We start from the raw sequence: 19,799 nt of genomic DNA on the forward strand, positions 1-19,799 counted from the left end.
GCATATGACAACAATCACAGGGAGTAAGTAGCCTGGCTTCTTGTAGAGTTGGGTTGAAATGACAGGAAACTGGTATCATTTTCAGGTGGTTTAGAGTTCTAACTGAAGTCTTCTGATACGGCTTCAGTAGTACGTAAGATGCAAAGACCATCCCTCAGTGGGGTACAGGAATGAGCAGTACTGATGTTAGTTACTGTCTCCAAGGGGAAGATGAGAGGTGTCTGAGATCCACCAGCATGTTGTGCCGTCTCTGTAAACCCTGAGATGGCCAATGGCAGAAATAGCCCGTGGTGTGGTTCTCTCCCAAACCCCAGGGGATGGCAGAGGGAGAGAGCACGGATGGCTTGGCAGATTGAGCCCTTTAGCTGCTGTCCTCTTCTTGCAGCAGTCCTCTCATGTTCTGGCTGTAACTGAACCAGAGAATATTAGATTACACTGAAGTTTTCCAGCAGCTTCTTGGAGTGCTCAGTTGGTGGTGGTTAAAAACTAGCAAGTTTGAGATCATGTCCTGGAAGTACTCAGCACTGGGATCTCATCTTCTGTGCTGGCTTCCTGGGAATTTTATTAAGCTGCTAGAAATGAAGTTTTGTGCTTGTAAGATTTCATGTAATTGTCTCCTGGAAGAATGAATGTGAATGGATCTCCACAAATGAGGGCTACTCAGTGCACTTGCAGAATAGTGCAAACCTTTTGCTGACAGTTGTACTGTGATGTGTTTTAGCAGGTTAGAAGCTGATTTAAGACACATTCTAGCTGTATCTTTGTATCTGAGCTTATCAGTTTGAGGCTGGGAAGGTGCAAGTGAAGAGCAGAGGGTCCAAGTAGAGCAGACATCAGATTATTGCAGAATTTTGGGCTGATGCCCCTTGGTTATTATGTGATGAAGCAGCTCTTTGGTGCCTGGTGCATGGTGTTAGTCACAGTCTCCCATGGTGGGGCTGCTCCTCCTCTCCCTCCTGCCATTAAATGTGACCTCTGGGTTATTTAATCCTGCTTCTCTCATGGCACAGTGTGCATGTGACAAACCTTGGAGATGATGGGCAGTGGGAATTTACTCTTGGTGCTCTACTGTTGCAAACATTGAGGGTTTGACTGGTTAAATATTTACAGTGGTGGAGTAACGCTGTCCACAGGTGCCACTTCACTGGAGCAGATGTCTGTGCTGCTTGGCTTCAGACCAGCATTAGCTTGTGATGGCTGTTTGCTCCCCCACCCAGACAAACCCTCTGTCTTGTCAGGTGATGTGAAAGCATTGGTTTCCTTCTGCTGGGAAATATAAACGCGGTCTTGTGTCCCCATGGAATACAGCAGTGGACATTGCTGAGGTTTGAAGCCTGTACAAAGTTCTGAGGCTTGGGCAAAGCCAGGGTTTCTGTAGCATCTGCTTGGATTCACAAGTGCTAAACAATTGTGTAGAAAACCCAGCTGCAAGCGGCATCAATTCCTTATTGCTGTAAAAGCCTCTGCTATTGAGATGAAGGTGCTGTAGTTGGGATGTAAACTGTTGGGATGCAGAAGCTACCATGGGTAGAAAACAAAGCCAGCCATGATATGGAAAGAAGCAAAACAAAGAATTTATCAGTATCATGTCTCCAGGTGGTGAGAAAGGATTTTACTGGACAACTGGGCTTAAGTTGTTCTTAAATTCTTAAATGGTGAAACTGAACCAGGAGCTGACTCCCAGGATGTGAGGAGAAGCTAAACTGTAAAATGTGCTTTTCTTTGTAGCAACATCAAGAGTTAACCATGCAGCTCATCTTGATGGATGGAAACATGAATGGATCAAGTGCACCCAACTGTCATTCAGCAAATTGCGCTGCTTGGAAATTCTGATTCAAGCTAATGTTCTAATAATATTTAATTTATAATTCATTTATGCATTTAAGTGCATCCTGATTCTTCCTTCCGATTCATACTTTTGTATTTTGACAGCAGAAAGAATTCTAACTCTTATCACTGATGAAACTTCCAGTTGAATTAAATTAAGGAGTTTTATTTGAATTAATAATGCTTCTTTGGTGAGGTCCAGACCTTTATAGGGCTTCCCATTGCTGTATCTCCTGCTTGCATTGGTGTGCTGGAGCATGGCAACATAGATAAGGACAGTAAATGTAAATAAATACCACCAGTGAAAAGCTGTGGCGGAGTGGAATTTGTTTGAAACATATGTGAGACTTGGTTGCTTTGTTAGCTCCCCCCCCAAAAAAAAAATTCCCTGCTGAAGGACTGAGGGTGTTTCTCCCTGGGCAGGGCTTTATTCAGAATGTTTTGTTAGGGAATCTTTTGAAGTGCCTGGAGAATTGTAACAAAATGGCTGCTTTCCTCGGGTTTGTTCCTTACTGGATATCAACAGGCTTGCTGCCCTCAGCTCCAGGCAATCCGCCTTGGCTCCGACATGTAAAATTTAATAGGAGGCTGCTGTAAATGAGATCTGCTGTTTCAGCTTTCATCAGACCACGTTTGAGGGAGAAGGTTTTGGCTGTTCTCTTGCTCTCTATCCATCCCTGACTGCTTTCTGTAGGAAAATTTGTCTTTATAAACAGAAAATAGTCTTAGTAGGAGCATGCTCTTGCAGCCTCAGGAGTAATCCCGTCTGAGCAGCAGCGGAGCCTGTTCGTAACTAATCTGCACGGTATCAGTCGTAGGAAATAATCCTGTGTGCCAAATGAGGAGGCAGAACAGAGCCCATGACTTCCCAGTGCTATGTAACCCAGTATTTGGACATTATATTAATTTTTTACAGTATGAGTGTCCAGAGTGATGGCTGAAGGTTGGTGGAAGGCTGTAGTAGAACTGTTTGAAATACTACAATATTTTGGTGGCGTTTTAACCCTGTGTGCCTGAGGTACAGAACACATGTCTCACTGGGGTGGATGCTGTGGTTAACTCCTCCAGCACTGCTCTGGAATAGCTGTGAGGGAAGTATTTGCATGTGAGCTGTTCCCATGGAACAGCTGTTCTATGATGGTGTGTCTGGTCTTAGACTGGAACAATCCTTCATGCCATTTGTATTTAACTCTGATTAACCCCTTAGCTGCCTCCCTCCCTCCCAGTCTCCTGTGCTCCCTGTGTGCCTCCAGCCCAGATCGTATGTATTCCTGTCCAGGGATGAGCAAGGGCAAGGCTGTGTTAATTCTTTCCTTCTGTATCTGGGAAACAGCCAGGGGAGGTTTGAATGCTACATCTGGGTTGTGGCAGGCAGTGAAAGCAGGCAGCCCAGCTATTTCTGGTGGGAGCTTGTCATGCTGCTGGCGTTTCTTTTTTAAATGTTCAACCAACGGTGCTGGAGGAAGCAGGAGCCCAGCAAGCCAGGACGAGGTAGTACACAGAGTCAACAGTATAATCCTAAATAATGTCCAGTTTTGTACCCATACCTTGCAGTGCTGGGATACCTGGGGGCTCTGACTAGGTTGGAAAGCTGCAGTGCCTGTGTGTTGGGAAAATGGAGAAGCCACAGATGAAACCCTCTTGTCCCTTCAAACCACATGTCCTTTGGGGAGTGGTATTTGCTGGATCAGCCTTGTTCTACTTAATCATCACTGCAGACCATTCAAGTTTCTTATCCATGTACTGTAACTTTTCCTTCAGTGCAGGGGAAACCCTCTGTCTTTTTGAAGTCAGCCAGAGACCACTACCTCAGCTGCCTCTTAGCCTGTTAAGTGATTAATAGGTATTCCCAGAAGCCTTAATAAGTGGCCAAGTGTGCTGCTGTGGTAGAAGGTAGGACAGGACTTTGGGCTGATTTTAATTAAAGCTCTCTCAATGCCTTTGCTTGAGAAATTATCTGGCAGATCTCTGGGCTGAGTGAAGACTCCTTATGTTGAAGGGCTGTGTGCTTTGCTGTCTGAAATTCATAACTGGAGAATTATGGGGGCTGGTATCATAACCAAGATAATCTAGAGATAAGATTGGTTTATTTACTAAGGTGTATTTTAATCCTTGATTAAATTGCTCTTAAGTGAGCTTTTAAGAACTCCTTTAGGTACTGCTACATAGTACAGAGTTACAGAAAAGGATGTGGAGACCCAAATACAAAATAACCTGGAAAGATCAGAAACTAAACCCCAAAAGAGGCTGCTGGAGGAGCCCTTTGGTGAAGGAGACCCTTAAGTTCCCATAGAGCTTCTTGTTGGCAGGACTGACTCGGAAGAGTTGAGCTGCTTGCTCCCCTCTGCAGGGAGGGATGCTGTTGGAGAGCTAGTGACACGTGGTTGTCAGCCAGGCACCTTGTGTTGCTGAAGGGAAGAGCTTGGATCCCTGTCACCTGGGACACTGATTCAGGTATGGACCAGAACCACACTGTCACCTTGCAGTGTTAAGCAATACCCATTTCTGGTATCTCCTGCCCCATACTGTGTAGATCTGCTGTCCCAGCTGTTTGAGCTTCCACAGGGACTGCATCAGGGATCTGGTCAAACCTTTCTAAAGCTGCTTTGGTTTGTTCACATGGGCTTTTTAAGCTGGAAAATTTTTTTTAGTTTGGCCTTAAACAATCTATGCTGGCATTAATAAGAGTCAGAATGCACTGTAGAAGGAGAGGAGTGTCACTTTTCATAGCATAAAACACAAGACTGTTTTTTTTGTGCTTATTATACTGGCACCTGAGGGCTTTATTTCAGTGAAGGTTTTGTTGGTGTTGGTGGTGAAAGAGGCTGTCCTGCTTTTCCCTTGTGTTAATGCAGCTGTTTGTGTGGTCAGGCAATCAAATAGATTGGAGAACTGATTCCATGAAAAAAACAACCTAAAGGAAAAGAGAAGATCCGTTTCTGAGCCATTATTTGCAGCATAAAATGGCTGTAGTGGTATGGACTGGTGAGAGCAGGCCATGCAGGGATGGGGTGGGATCGCTGCTGGGGGTGACAGCCCTGGCTTTTGGCAGCATCAGGTTGTGGCTCTAGCTCCAGAGCTCAGGAAGTCACATTGCTGGTTTATGTCCTACTTTTCAACAGCTTCAGAGAGTCCATTGAACGTTGGCCCTGAGGCAAACTTCCATTTTGGTGTCAAATGGCAAAGTACACACAACTGCTCTCAGGGCCCTGCTCTTGTCTCCTTTGCAAAAATGGTCCTAAAACTGAGCCCAAGAGTGGATTTGGGGAACTAAAATGTGGTTCTGGGGTGTAACAGAAACCATATGGTTTGCTGTATTTCTCATATAATCAAACTCTTGGCTGATAATTCAGATTTAGTTGGAATAAAAACTTGTACACAAGTGAAAATCAGCTCTTGTGTTGCACCTTCTTTTTGACCTTTCTAGGCTGTATTTCTTTCCTTAACTGTCCATGAGTTTTTTTCTGGATTTCATGGTGCTTCAGGAACTTCTAGGGTCTTCCAAGGACTTTGTCATCTTATACTGGCAGCCAGTTGTGTTCTGGGACAATTTCCAGTGCAAGTGTTTTGAAAGTCAGGGCTGGATTATTCCTGCTCTGCAAGTAGTGTGGAAATTGTGGCAAAAATGAGCATATTGGGTGGGAATCAGCCCTTCTGCATTTTGCAGATATCCTGGAATTGCATTGTGTGGGCATGCTGGATGTGGAGATGCTGGCACTATGATAGGTGCAATTACAGTAATTTCACGATTATAAGCAGCACCATTTTGACTAAAATTTTGGTCTGAACCCGGAGTGCGGTTTATAATCAGGTGTGGCTTATAAGCTGGAAATTACTGTAATCTGGTTGTTAAATCTTCAACCAAATTCTTGTTTTATACAGATGCTTGGATTGGTAAAATTGGGTTGGTTTTTTTTTCCCTTTTAAATTTGTCTATCTGTCAAGTCCAGCTATTTCCCAGTCCATGCCAGTAAACATGTATGGTCTGAACAGTTGATGATACCAGACACCCTGATTTTCCCTTTGCCTATTCAAAGCCCTGCCTGGTGTTCTCACTCTGGCTCTCACTTCATTGCTCCATTATTGATTATTTTTCCCTTCTTTCTCCAGAATCCAGCGACTATCACTCGGATACTGCTTAGCCATTTCAACTGGGATAAGGAGAAGCTGATGGAGAGGTAAGCAGCCACTTTAGCATGCAACCATCTTGTGCCACAGAGCTGGAAAAAATGTTTGCACCTGGATTAATTGAGGATGAATGCATAGTGTGTAACAGGAGAATCTTTTGTCTAAGCTCTAAATGTTCCCCCTTTCCCAGCTAAGGGTGACTCATGACTCCTTGGTTTAATGTTATGCCCGGTTAGACTTAAGTTGTGGAAGTTAAGTTGCCCGTTGCAAAGAGGGATTTCCAGTTTGAACATGTACAGACGTTGGACAGGCTTTGGAAAAAAGCAAGCAGGAGCAGGTTCTTGTTATCTAGCAGCTGTTTTGGATTTGGGTTTAGCTGTTCTTGCCTGTCATGCTGGCATGTGTATTCCTGGCATGTTTATTTGCTGCTTTGGCCAAGGCTAAGTTGTTCCTGACTGATAATGGTCCTTTCTTGTCTTCATCTCCACAACTCCAGGTTTTCTTCAGTGTGTGTAAATAATGGCTTGAATTTTACCTCTCCCTCCCCCTCAGAACAGAGTGTTTTATGGTTATTTCCCATCTTTGATTCCCAGCTCTTGGAATGTTGCTTGGCAAAGGTACTTTTCAGCTTGTTGTTACTCAGTGGAGACCAAATCCAGCTGCATTTGAGTCATTCCAATGCCAGTTGTTGGTATTGAAGATAGTTGAGGGAGCTGGAGAATTTAATTTACTTTAGAAATTGGGAGGAGAATTAATCTGGACCGAAAGGAGCAGTAAAAGCTGTACAGGGACTTGCTGGGTGTGGTGTCTGCTGGTCTTACCTGCTGTGAAGTGACCAGTGGGTTTGGAGGGCCTGGTAGGATCATTAGTTTGACTTTTCTCTTAATTGCCATTTTCTTTGCCTGATGATCAGGATATGGGAAGATGAGATGTGCTTGGTAAACCAGGAGAAGTTGTTGGTGCTCCTGTGAATTGATAAATGTCCTTTCACTGAGCCCCTGTAGTTTGGTACTCTGTCAACCAGGGAAAGAGGAGCAAAGGTTTTCACACTGTTAGTAATTATTTTGGAGTATAAATATTTCTGCTATCTTTGGCTAATGGGTTTAGGACCTCTTTAGTTCCCTTTGTGTAATATTTTTGGTTAGTGATGGTGCTCAGGTATCTCTTATGTTTTGTTTAACCTAGATTTTTTTTCTGAAGTGGTTGTATTTTTTTACAGCTTTCTAGTCATTATCTTCCTGAGATTGACATCTTTTAGTAAATGTTGGAAGTCTGAAAGTTTTGTGATAAAAATATATCTACTGTTTGACTACAGTTGTTAAGAATTCTGCTTTAATTCCTGCTCTGCAACATGTCTGTTCACTTGATATTTGAGTTTCTTGGGCTGGTTCTCTTACTTGGGTAAAGTTCCCTCTCCTTGGCTGTGAGATATCTCTACACAAGTGCACTGTAAGGCCATCCCTTTGTACAGTAGGTTTTGTCCCTTATTGAATGCTTGCTTAGGGCTGCCATCAATGTAAAAATAAAAATTGGGCTGTGGTTTTGTTTTTGTTCTCAAGGGAGGTGCCAGCCAGGTCAATGTGAGGTATTATACTTACAGTTGAAGTACATGCTGTATTTACAAATCCACAGGTGAACATATTCATTGAATAGTTAACTCGGCAGGATTACCCCAGTGACTGATAGAATACGTGACTTGCTTAGGTGGACCTGTTGCACACTGGTCCCAGTTCTGGTGCTTATTGATGTCCTGTTATATTAGAAAAACACCAAAACATGATCTCTCAAGTGCCTGGTGCTGCCTTCTATCACTTTTGTACTGAATAACTTCCATGAAGTCTTCTGGCATGCTCAGCTGTGTTAAAAGCAGGAGTAGAAAGCTGGGTAGAAGGCAGAGAGCAGACTCTTGGTGTTCAAGAGGGTTTGGTCATTGCTGTGGTGATAGGTGAGGATTAAGGGGAAAAAAAACCCAAAATAGATAATTTTGCTTGAAAGCTCCTGTTGTTTGGTGGTGTATATTTGGAGTTCCTAATCAGTGCGTGTTTTCCCTTAGCTCATGGTGAGTCAGTGCTGCCTCCCAGCAGCCTTATCAGGCCTGGCCTGGAGGAAAGCACTTCAACTAAGTGGCTTCTCTTTTTTTTTTTTTTTTTTTTCTCTGATAAGTGGGGAGGTCTGAGCTTGTGACATGAAAATTTCTCTGTTTTCCCACTTTTTTTAGCCTTGTTATGCCTGTTTTTAACGAGCAGGTTGTTAATGTCTGTGCCAGCTTTGTCGTGGAGTAATTACACAGTTGTGTTCAAAGGGAGATGTGCTACAGATATTTATTCCACTTACAGTAAAGTAATAACAGCCACAATTGAAAAACTACCCTGTTGCACTGGTGAAACACTATTTGTTTGTATGCAAAAGCAAAACTGGGGGTTTGGGGTAGATTTGTTTGTAGGATGGAAGTGTTGAGTGGGGGAAATACTAGTTCAGCCTCTGATATGCTGCATGTGTTTAGGAGAATAAACATGTCAAATATTATCATCATATTATTACTTTCCTTGCAAGCCTGATTCATGGGGACAGGAGAGCACCAGGTGCAGAATGACCACATGACCTCAGAAATGAAGAAAGTGCTTTAACTTGAACCTTACCTTGATTAGCTTCCAATTTTACGATGGCTCTCCTGAGGGGAGTTTGGGAGGAATCTCTGTGTGATGAAGAGGTTAAAATGCAACTCTCCTGCTTTATGTGCCTTCACCTGATCATTCTGTCAAGAGAAAAGTGTCTCAGCATGTCCCCAAGGCCTGATTTAATCCCTGGAGGCACAGCCAAAGATACAGCAGTCCCTTGTAGCTGCTTATCTGGCTGGCCACATGTCCCTGTTTCCTCTGAGCGGAGGAGGGATGTCAGGAATGCCCAGATTGCCTTTTCTCCAGAACCTGGCTACCTGCTTTCCTTGGAACAAGTAAATGCTTTACACTCTTCAGCAGAGGCTGAACAGGTGAAAAATGGTGCATGGCAAGAGTTTTGATGTGGAGATATCTTTTACTATGAGTATATTGATGCACTGACACTCACAAATGCTCTTCCATGAAAGTGAATATCCCAAAGTGTGTACTAGAAGCAATTTTTTTCAGTGAAAAGGCTTTTTATCTTTGCTACTCCCATGGCTAGGATTTGATTATGTCTGGAAAATGGCGATTAGGCAGTTACAAACAGCAGGAGGGAATTTTGAGGAGATAAAGGGGCTGACATCTTGATCCCTCTGCCAAAAAGGCTTGGTGTTGTTACAGTTTTGGTCTTGGTAAGTAGAAACACTTGAAAGTAATGGACAAACTCTGGTTTGTCTATTCATTTTAAAATAGCAGAAAAACTCCCAACTTTATGATGCAGCAACTGAACTTTGAAGAATTAATAGAGGAAATTCTCATGTGCCAAAAGTGCTGGAATTACTCAATATCTGCATTGTGAAGGGAGAGGAGGACTTACAGGGCTGTTAATGGTGCTGTGTTCCTACCTAGGATGAAAATAAGGATGGAGGTACCAAGACTCAACCCTTTAATAGAGAGTATTTGAGGAAAAATCAGAATTCTTGGAGTTGTGAAGCAAGTGAGGGGGATGCTGACATGGAGCAGATCTGGAGGAATGCAGCCATCTTTTGTAATGTGTTAGTTGAGATTTGCAGGAGAAATGTAAATGAAATTCTGTGAGATCAGGATAAGAACAGGACTGGGCCTGTAAGTGTTTTGGCTTCCTTGGATTCAGGGAGGATGAATGGAAATGGAAATTGTTGGTGGAGAAGGTTTGCTGGCCAGGGAAGTCAGTGAATGTCACATGGAGCTCACCTGCTGTGGGAGGGAAGGGTGTTAGAGCTGTTGCCTGGGAATTCTGTGACCCAAGAACACAGGGAGGGCAAAGGGAGATCTGCCTACATGGATGGTCTCTGGTGGTGCTGGAACAATAGGAAAAAGGGATGGTGGTTGGAATTAGGTGTTGCTCCTACCCACTGAGGGAACTACAAGGGTCTTCTGACTGAGCCCTTGGCATGTTTGTGTAAGGAGTGGTGGAGCAGTTAGAGAGCTGTTGGACTTTGGAGTATCCATTGGAGCTGTGTGTTTTCAGAGATCCACGTTTTCCTCTGCATTTTCTGGAGTTCTTATGGCCCAAAAGGATGAGTATGAGTCTGGGAGACATGGATAAAAATAAATGTGGAAATTACTTCTTCTGGAAAAAAAGGCATGAAAAGAAAACAACATGAAGAAACAGGAATAGTATCCATTGATATTTAAAGGGGATAGGTAATTCCAGTTCCTGACATGGATATTCACCCTTAAAACCAGCCCACCACTATGAAAACCTCTGGTATTTCCATAAGCTCTTACCTGGTCATGAGTATCAGGGTTCAAGTTGCATCGTAGCATTCATATACAAAACTATTTTCCTTGCAAACTTCACACCCAGCTATGTGTCTGCTCTCCTCAGAGCATGTCCTTTGCTGCTCCTACTGCCCCTAAGAGGAGTTGGAAGGCTGGAAAACTTTTGTGGGCTTAATATTTATCCATGATTCTTAATAAACAATTACTGCCTGTAATAGGACTGCACTGAATTCACTTGCTAAAATTTTCTAAATGTATAATTTTATATATTTAGATTTAAAGATAACATACAGCTTTCTAAGTATGATCTTCTAAGCAAAGAACTGGGTTGAGTAAAATCCTGAGCTAACACTGAAGAATAATGTCAAAGCCTTGTGGATGCTGTGATGTCAGAATTGACCACTTCCTTCCAGATGCAGTGTCTTGAAATTTAAGATCTAAAATACATGAATGGCACTGAGAAACATATGAAACAGCAGGAAAATTGATATTTTTTCAATTATGAATCAAACCCTGTTAGTAGGCAGAGCTGTAAGGGAGCAGGGGAATGATTTAGTGGGTTTGGCTGGGGGATCTGTGCAGGCGATAGGGCTGGTTAATTGTCTAGTTTAATTAGTTCTTTTCAGCCTGCTGCAGGCTGGAGAAAGGTGTGTGAAGGATTCTGGGAAGAGGCTGAGCTTTCTGATAATGATTCCCTCCAGTTTGGTCCTCCTCTCCAAGAAAGAGCTTTTTATAAGCCTTTAAAGCAAGCCAGTGTTGTTTTCCTTAAGGGAGTAGGAATAGAAAGGAAGTGATCTTTTTTGTTCCCCCCAAGCAATTTTGCATCCTCCTTTCCAATAGGTACCCAATCTTCAGAAGCATTGTAAACCTGGAATGGTGTTTTTTAGGAGGTTGTTCAGGTTGTCTGAAAAGATACTCAAATGATTAATGATCAGAATATAAGGAAAAATAGAAGGCTTCAGTTGAAAATAATTAAGCTTGAAGGCATCAAACTGTGCTTTAGGAAGGTGTTCCAATGCCTGGACTGTGAACTCAGGTGTTCTTGCTGTAGTTTCCTGTCCTGGAATTCTAATGCAAAGCAATCCCAAGTGACTTGAAATGCAGCTGAAGAATTGAAGGTGCCTGAATTTCAGGAGTGTGTAATTCAAGTGAGAGTCTCTGAAATTATGTAGTTTTCTAATATCCACCTCTGTGTTGTGTTAGAGAAGAGTTTGTTGGAAGTGGTGGGTGAATGAGCTTTGAAATATAAAAAGCATCTTTGTACACTTAACTGCTACATAGCATGGAAAAATGATTTGGAAGGTGGTTAAATTTCCATTCTTTCTGTGTTGTGCAGGTACTTTGATGGTAACTTGGAGAAGCTCTTTGCAGAGTGTCATGTAATTAATCCAAGTAAAAAGTCACGAGCACGCCAGATGAACACCAGATCATCAGCCCAGGACATGTCCTGTCAGATCTGCTATCTGAACTACCCAAACTCGGTGAGTACCCCAGTGGCCTTGGTGCTACCTGACCAGCAGCTCCCCAAATTTCTGACCTGAAACTTCAGATTTTCCTGGAGAACACATCTGAGGGTTCTGGGGCTTGGGCAGTGATGTAGTAAACTTCAGGAAATAGCAAGTAGGTGATGTTTGCAAAGGTCAGATACCAGCTGAGAGGTACAGATAAAGGATATGTGAAATTAAAAATCAGTGAAAAGCATGATGGGCCAAGGGATTTACTTAAATAGAAAGACAAGGTAGGAAACAGCTTTTAAAAGCAGTAGGTAATGCTACAAAAACTAGTCAAACTAGGACGTGTAGAATAGCAGTAGTAGAAGTAAAATGTGGATATCTTTGGATCTTTATCATGTTTGGACAATACCCTCTTGGTCAGATATGAGGGTGTGTTACCCAGTGCTTGCTGGGGCTCTGCATTGATGTCCTGACTGACAGTGCTAGTTTTTTTTGTTGGTGATGACCAAACTGGAGCATTCCCATATGCTGCTAAGAGGTCCAAGCTGTGCTGGGGCTCCCAGGGGCAAGAGATACTGTTGGGAGATCTGGGAGAAAAGGAGGGGAGTGCAAAAGTTCAAATAGGAGAGTTCATCAAAAGGCAAAGTGCTGGTCGTAAGGAATTCTTCCTTTTATAGGAGCCTGGTCTTTGTAGGGAAGCTGTTCCTCCAGAGCACCCTAAAACAACGTGTTGGGCCATTCCAGGCAAAGCTGCCCTGACATAAGGCTTTGCTCTTGCTCTGGGTGTGTTTTCAGCAAGGAACCATGATGAGCTTTGGGGTTCAGGAGTAGCCTGGGATGAAGTTCCCTGGTTGCAGCCTCTCCCTTGCTCTGGATCTTCTTCCCTGGAGTGGGCAGAGCTGAGCAAAGCCCAGTTTCAGGCCTCCCATTCTCAGCATTAAGGTCCCTGTTTCTCCTGAGCCAGGAACCACAAGCTTCATATGTCTCCTCTTCAGCCTTGTGTGCCCCACCTTCCTTCTTGAAGAGTAGCTGGAAAGGGAAATTGCTGCTTTGTATGATGAGGTGCCTTGAAAAAGGAAGTCAATATATTCTAATATATTGTTCTCTCCTTTTTAACGTAGTTGCTGGGCTGGTTGAGGGTACAACTCACAAGTGGCAGGCCTGTCCTCTGACTGGGGGTACTGTGCTACCTGGGAAAGCAGAATCATAGAATCCTGGAACAGGCCCACAAGGATCATCAAGTCCAATTCCTGGCCCTGCACAGGACAATCCCCAAAATCACACCCTAGCATTGTCTAGAGTTTTGAAACTGGAAAGAACAGCACAAAACTAAGTAACACTTCTTGATTTTGTAGCTCAAATAGCAGTGGCCCAGCTGTTAGAAGAGCAGATTTTTAGCTGGAGCAGAGAGATGTTGGCAGGTGAGCAGGGCTGTCTGTTGCTGCTATTAAGCCATCAGAGGTTAAACCATCCTGGTTCTTTGCCCTACAAAACAGCTGGAGCCTATAGGAAAACTAGTACTTATTATTTCTTCTGTAAAAGGCTGTAGTGTCTGTATATAAAGTGATTGAAATTGGTCTTGAAGCTGTTTTAGTCAATGTGAATTATAAATTCTAGGATTATTGGTATATTCAATGTCCAACCTAAAATCTCAGCTTTGAAAATCCTCTTGCAATGATCAGCTAATTATTTTTCCACATGAAAACTGGGGGGGTTTTGCACTGAGAACCCCATTCAGCCTATGGAAAGCTGAGAGTTTGAAGGTGTTAAGAAGCTTTACAGTGTACAGTTGTTGCAGGAATGTTAGTCTTGAAATTCCCTCTCTCCTGTCTGTGAAGTCTCTGTAGCTCTCCAAAGAACTGTGGTTTGAGGTTTTGGGAAGCACCTGCCAAACGAGGCATTTGAGGTTTTAAGGGAGATGCTTCACCTGCTCTGTGTCCCTGTCAGGCACTGTCAGGTCCCTAGCAGTTATTTTGGGTGACACCTTTATTGGTAAGACAGGAATTGGGAGGGTGGTGGCTTTGCCTTCCTCCTCTCTTGCCCCTCACCCTCAGGAGAGTGGGCTGGGGGTGGGTTTGGGAGCATCCTGCTTTGTCCAGACTGTAGATGTTGAGCACTGATGTGGTCATGGCAGAGCTGTCCCCTGGGCTGATGAGCTGCTTAAGGAGTTACTGTTCCCCCCCAGTCCTTGGTGGTTTTATGTTAGCCTTTTTACTTGCTCCCTTGACATCTGCTGTCAGCTGAGCCAAAAATAATTGGGAACTCCCTCAAAGTAAAGAAAAGAGCTGAGAGATTCTCTGCATTCCTTGCAGCCTGGGAGGAAGTGTGGTGGTGGCTGCCTTTCTGTGGGCATTTAGCAAAGCATTTTCCTGCCTGAAATAACCAAAACAGGTCTTACATGAAGATATGTTCTGTGGTGGTTCCTCACATGTGCCTGCTGCAGGAGTATTTGGGTTCAGTAAGGGATGATTCCCTTGTCTGTGCTTTCTTCCCGTCACTTCTGGGGAAGCCAGAGTTCATGGAAAAGCCTGTGCTGTCTTTGGGCTGGTTTCATGCTGTGGCATCCCAAAAGTTACAGATGTTAAAGTGTTTTTATTCTAACTGCATCTCCAGGAGATGTCACTTGGCCACAGCAGCATCTGTGGAGCATCAGATACCTTGTTAGCTGGCTCAGTAGGGGTTCAGAAAGTGGAAGGTGTATTTTTTCCCTCTTGCAGCTGGTGTACCTGGCACCACACAGGTGTCAGCCTCCTCTCTGATCTCTTTGTTGGTTTCTTTGGGGTGGATATCTCTATTTTTACCTGGAACCAAGTCAGAATGCTCAGGTCAGATTCAGCCGTGTTGGTGCTCACAGGTTGCAGCCTGTGCTGGTGGCAGGAGTGTTAGAGCAGTGTAATCACAGCCTGCCAGCCCCTGGGAAAGGGCTGCTGACAGGCACTTCCCTGGAAGGGCAATGCCAGAGGAGCCAGAGATGGCACAGCACAGCTGCTACACCTCTGTGGGATGGACAGAGCATATCTGTCATGTCTGAGAAGGTGGTTTGGGAAAAACATTTGCCTCAAGTGGATTCTCCTTTCCTCAATTACCACCATCCTGCTGTTGTTTTGGGCTGTTCCACAGAGAATTCTGGGTTCTTCCTCTGTGGAGTTTCATAGTTTGATGGTATCTGAGGGTAAAGTTCTGGTTTTATCTTACTAGCTGAAACGTTGGTTTGAGAAGCTGAACCAGCAAATATTACCTCTATAGTGGTACCAATGAAGTGTTTTGTTTTAAATACAGTTTTCATTGGTGCCGACTCTGAGTATAAAATAACTGTAGGCTGACCAGGGAAAAGTACTTTAATTCCAATCTTTTGTCAGCAGTGTTTGCTTCTCCACCCCTTGTGTAATCACAGTTCCAGATATCTTGTCAGCTCTGTGCAGGTGATGCAGACAAGGATGGAGTTGTCCTTGTTGCTGTCTGTGACAGCAGATCATTATTGAATTTTATTTAGTAATTTACACCTGCCAATTAGGATTTTGAGTGTCCTCATCTGATGAGCATCTGGGCTTCAGTGGGAGCTTCCCTGAGGAGGTCTGGGACTTTTGGGCAAGGGGAAAAAATAGGAGGAATGAAGACGCTGTATCCTTATCACTGTGACCTGTTTGGTGTTGCATGACTGATTTCCAAAGTAAAATGGGAGGGAGCCATGCTGTGCTCTATATCCACTCCTAAAACAAGGATAAATTTAAATGGCCAGGATGAAAACATGGGCCACACCTTTCCTTGCTGCTGGGGTTAGGGATTAAAGTCTGGCTTTGGAAGAGTGATTAAGGCTGCCTTGGCAAGGTTCTGTAGGGGTGATGATGCAAAATGAATAGCAGTGTCTCAAGTTTGGTGTGGAGAACGAGGGCTGGGATGGATGAGCTGCACCCCACCAAGAAGGATGAAATTGTGGAGTGAATGCATGTGACAAAATGAGGCCATGTCTTGTATTCTTTGTCATTGCAGTACTTCACTGGCCTAGAGTGTGGACACAAGTTCTGTATGCAGTGCTGGAGCGAATATTTAACTACCAAAATAATGGAGGAAGGCATGGGACAGGTAAAATCTCAACTCACCTCATGGCTTATTTCTGGAAATTCTGTGTATTGGAGAGATGGGGGAGAGTCTTTCTGCTAAAGTATAAAAAAAACCCCAAAAGAACAAAGAAAAAACCCAAACCCCAGATATTTGGGAGCTGCAGGCTCTGCTAAGGTGAATCTGGAGAGAATTCTGTGAGTTGGTGCTGGTATCTGGGCTGGGGAAGGAGGAACCAGTGGCACACCTGGGATGTGGTAAGAGAGGCAGGGCACTCCTTTGGCTATGGATTGTAGTGAAGTCTGTTGCCTTGGAATTCCTTGTGATGCAAAACCAGGATAACCACTGTTCCACCTTTTTGTATTTTTCAGACCATTTCATGCCCTGCCCATGGCTGTGATATCTTAGTGGACGACAATACAGTTATGTAAGTAATGCTCTTGGCTTTGCTCTCTCTTTCCATTGTGTTACTCATGTGCTATTCAGATCTATTCAAATGCTTATAACAAACTGAACAGAGGCTTGCAGGTGGCAGAGAAGCCTATCATGAGCTGTCTGTTTTGATACCAGAATGTCTTTTAATTTCCTGTTTAGGTGTGAAAACCCCATGTGATGGCACTGGGAGGAAAGACTCCCTGACCAGTTTGGTCAGTGTGGCACCAGGGTTTCCAAACCCTGTTTTACTGCTTTGTGCATTTTGTTTCCTTTGATGTATGTAGGAATCTAGGACTTCTACCCAGGTCAACCCACCGGTTCCCCAAGCCCTGTAGCTGTAGTTAATAGGTGAGTCAGAGGACAGGAGTCCTAAGGGCTGATGCAGGATGTGTTTTTTGCCCTCAGATAGGAGGCAGTTGACCCTCAAGCACAAGATTTGATTAAGCTGGTATGTCAGCCTGTGTCCTTGGAGTTAAGTTGTCCAGCTGTAGAATGACTGTTAGTTCATCATGGAGCAGTGAACTCTGTGAGCTTCCTTCTCTTTTGTACTGGGAGAGGTTGTTGCATGAGCAATATCCTTCATAATTCTGAACTTTGTTCAAGTTAATTATGATTATTTTTGCTAAAAAACATCTCAGTAGAGGCTTATTCTGTTACCTTATTCTTTCCTTCCTGAAGCCTGACTCACTCATTGATATTAATTTGGTGGTTTTCATTATCAGTTTCTTTCAGAATAGCAATTTTCCCAATTTTGGCTCTTGGTTACTCATGGAGTGTAGGCTGGATGGAAGTGGAAGTGGCTGAAATGCTTTCCTGCCCTGTTGAGGAGTGGTTTGTAGAGCCCAGTGGGTGGAAACTGAGCTGAAGTTGGCATATCTTGAGAACTTGATGGAGATTTTTGTTTACCAGAGGTTGAACTTTAATTTGTGGAGTCAAATACTCTCAGCAGGACTTTTTTGAGTATTTTCTTGATTACAACGGTTGGAATGAGCTGTTCAAACAGTGCCTGTGAAATTGAGTAGCTGAAGCCATTGGAAACTGCAGTGGCAGCAGCAGCAAGGAAAGGATGGAAGAAAAAGAGGGCAGTGCTGTGGCATTCCACTTGGCTTGAGAGGGCAGGGATGAGGCCTGGGATAGGGCAGTGACAGCCGGGTGCTAAAGCAAACAAGTCCCATTTACCTGAGTAAAACTAGAAACAGTTTCTAGAGGTAAAAATGTACCTTTCCCTGACCTTACCTGGATTTCTGTGGGGAGGAAGGTGCATTTTTTTAAAAACTCCTTCCTTTAAAAGCCAAGTTGGACAACTGTAACAATCTTAGAATATGTCAATATATATGGCAAAAATGTAAATGGTCTCAACTGGAACCTGCACCCACTTCTGTGTCCTTAATTATTACTTTTTAGGTCCTTTCCTGTTTACAGAGTCTCCAGCTCTCAGTTTCCAAGCGATGTGAACACAAAATTAATACAATTTATGGACTCTGGGCATGGGTTTCACCTTTTAATTTGTCTAGTTTCATTTATGATTTGCCAAAAGACAGTAATATTCAAAGCAAAATTCTTGACTATCTTGACCTGGTGATGTTGATTGAGGCAATCAAAGCATGTTGATAAGTGAAAAACCAGTGGATTATGTGCTCTGGTTAGTCATGGCATGAATATTAATTTATATTCCACTACCTGATATATTGTTATAATACAATGCATTTTCAAGGTGATATTTAGTATGTCTTGAAGCCCAGATATGGGGTAAAAAGAAAAAAAAAAATTATAATTCATGCTAAATTCAAATGGTTTTCTTGTTCTTCAGTAAGTTTGACTCCAGAATTGCAGGAGAGATGCTTTGTCAGCTGATTTGTTTTATTTTAGCCCTGGGAATTGAGCTGCCACGTGCTGTGATTTATGTAATAACCAGCATGTGCTTGGGTGAGGAGCTCCCCAGCTGCCCAGGGCTGGGATTTGTGCACATCCCATGGGCACACACACTCCTCTGGGAGTATTGTAGGGATAACATGCAGGAGTACACTTAGTTTTGGCTGCAGCTGGAAAGGAAATCCATTAATTCCAATATTTACCCATGGTATGACCTGTATAAAGCTGTATTCCATAGTAGGATTTAAACCAGGAATGCCACAAAGGGTGTGTTTTAGTGCAGCTTTATATTTAGATATATTGGGAAGATACTTCAATCACAGATAAAAGAAGTTTTTGGAAGTGCTCAGCAATCCATAATTAAGTTATTTTGGATGCATTTAGGCTGAGCAGTCTGCAAATGCCAGCTGGGATGGTGTGCACAGGAGAAAAGTGGTCACCATGCTTGTAAAAGGGTTCCCATCAGTCAGTTTTTCTCTGCTCTCCTAGTTCCAAGCAGACTGGAATTAATTTAAAGTCTGTGTTGTGTACAACTCTAGTGATGTTGAATTCAAATCAACTTTGTTTTTATGGTAAATAGATTAAAACACCCCTAATTTTAATCTTAAATTTTTAAGCTGTAGCTGCCGCATTCCACTGAAACCCAGCTAACTTGAGGCTTCCCAAAGTTATTAGCCATACAAGGGTTTTCCTGGGGCTTTTTAAAGGGATTTGCCACAAAATGTTCATGTTTTATGTAAATGAAGTGATTAAATTACTGATTTGTTTCTTGGGCTCTTCAGGAAAGGGTTTTTAAATAAAAATCCTCTCACCAAGAGGTTCAGTTCTATTGAACTGCATGAGTTTTCTGTTTCTGAGGCTAATATATTTATATATTGAATAGAATGAATGTAGTTTTCATAATAATAAATGATCTAACAAATAAATAGAGAACAGGTAAGTACAACAGGTGCCCTCAAGTGTAGAAGGATGAATCAAACTATTTGCCTTAACTTACTGGCAGTGTGTGGAAAAAACAAGATTTCTGCTACAATTTTTCTATTTCTTACCTTCCACACAGGCGTCTGATCACAGATTCCAAGGTGAAATTAAAGTACCAGCATTTAATAACCAATAGTTTTGTAGAGGTGAGTTTTTATTTGAATTTTTTAATGGCTTGTAGGTTTTTGTCTCATATGTGTACCCAGCCAGAAGCTGGAGGCTTGTTTAGAACTGCAGAGCAGATTTTTTGCATAGTCTGTAGTCAAGTGGGAATGCAGGGGTTGTTTTATGGTTCTTTGTCTTACAGGGTTAGTTGTAGGAAAATACTGAAAAAGCTTTAGGACAGAAGACCTAAAGAGAATGTAAGAGCTGTTGCTTAATATCTGGATTCTGAGAAGTGGAACTGCGTAGTTAAAGTAGTTATATAATAGTTATATAATATTTATGACTCTTGAATGTTACCTGAGATACTTCACATTGGAAACCCGGAAATGCTGTAAACAAGAACATGCCTTGAACATTTTGCCAGTTGAAGTAAAGCAGCAAAAGTGCTTTAGCAAAATACTAATAGTTTTATAGCCTCAAAATAAACTTGGAGATAGGTGCTTTGCAAGATGTTTGCACTGTCTCAGTTTTGCAGTTGTGTGGGTTCAGCTGTCCTGTAGAGCCCAGGGTGGAA

General features: G+C 43.0%; 1 protein-coding gene across 1 annotated transcript in view; it reads left to right on the forward strand.

The window, feature by feature from the left end:
- The window catches only part of ARIH1 (ariadne RBR E3 ubiquitin protein ligase 1), a 50,149-nt gene that overhangs the window by 15,989 nt on the left and 14,361 nt on the right, over positions 1-19,799 (forward strand). Inside the window, exons 2-6 of the mRNA XM_033070588.2 lie at positions 5,938-6,005; positions 11,656-11,800; positions 15,764-15,856; positions 16,204-16,259; positions 19,200-19,266. Coding sequence (XP_032926479.1) covers positions 5,938-6,005; positions 11,656-11,800; positions 15,764-15,856; positions 16,204-16,259; positions 19,200-19,266 — 429 coding nt within the window. The remainder of the gene's footprint in view (positions 1-5,937; positions 6,006-11,655; positions 11,801-15,763; positions 15,857-16,203; positions 16,260-19,199; positions 19,267-19,799) is intronic.

Source organism: Catharus ustulatus, chromosome 12 (assembly GCF_009819885.2).
Source record: "Catharus ustulatus isolate bCatUst1 chromosome 12, bCatUst1.pri.v2, whole genome shotgun sequence".
Classification (NCBI taxonomy): domain Eukaryota; kingdom Metazoa; phylum Chordata; class Aves; order Passeriformes; family Turdidae; genus Catharus; species Catharus ustulatus.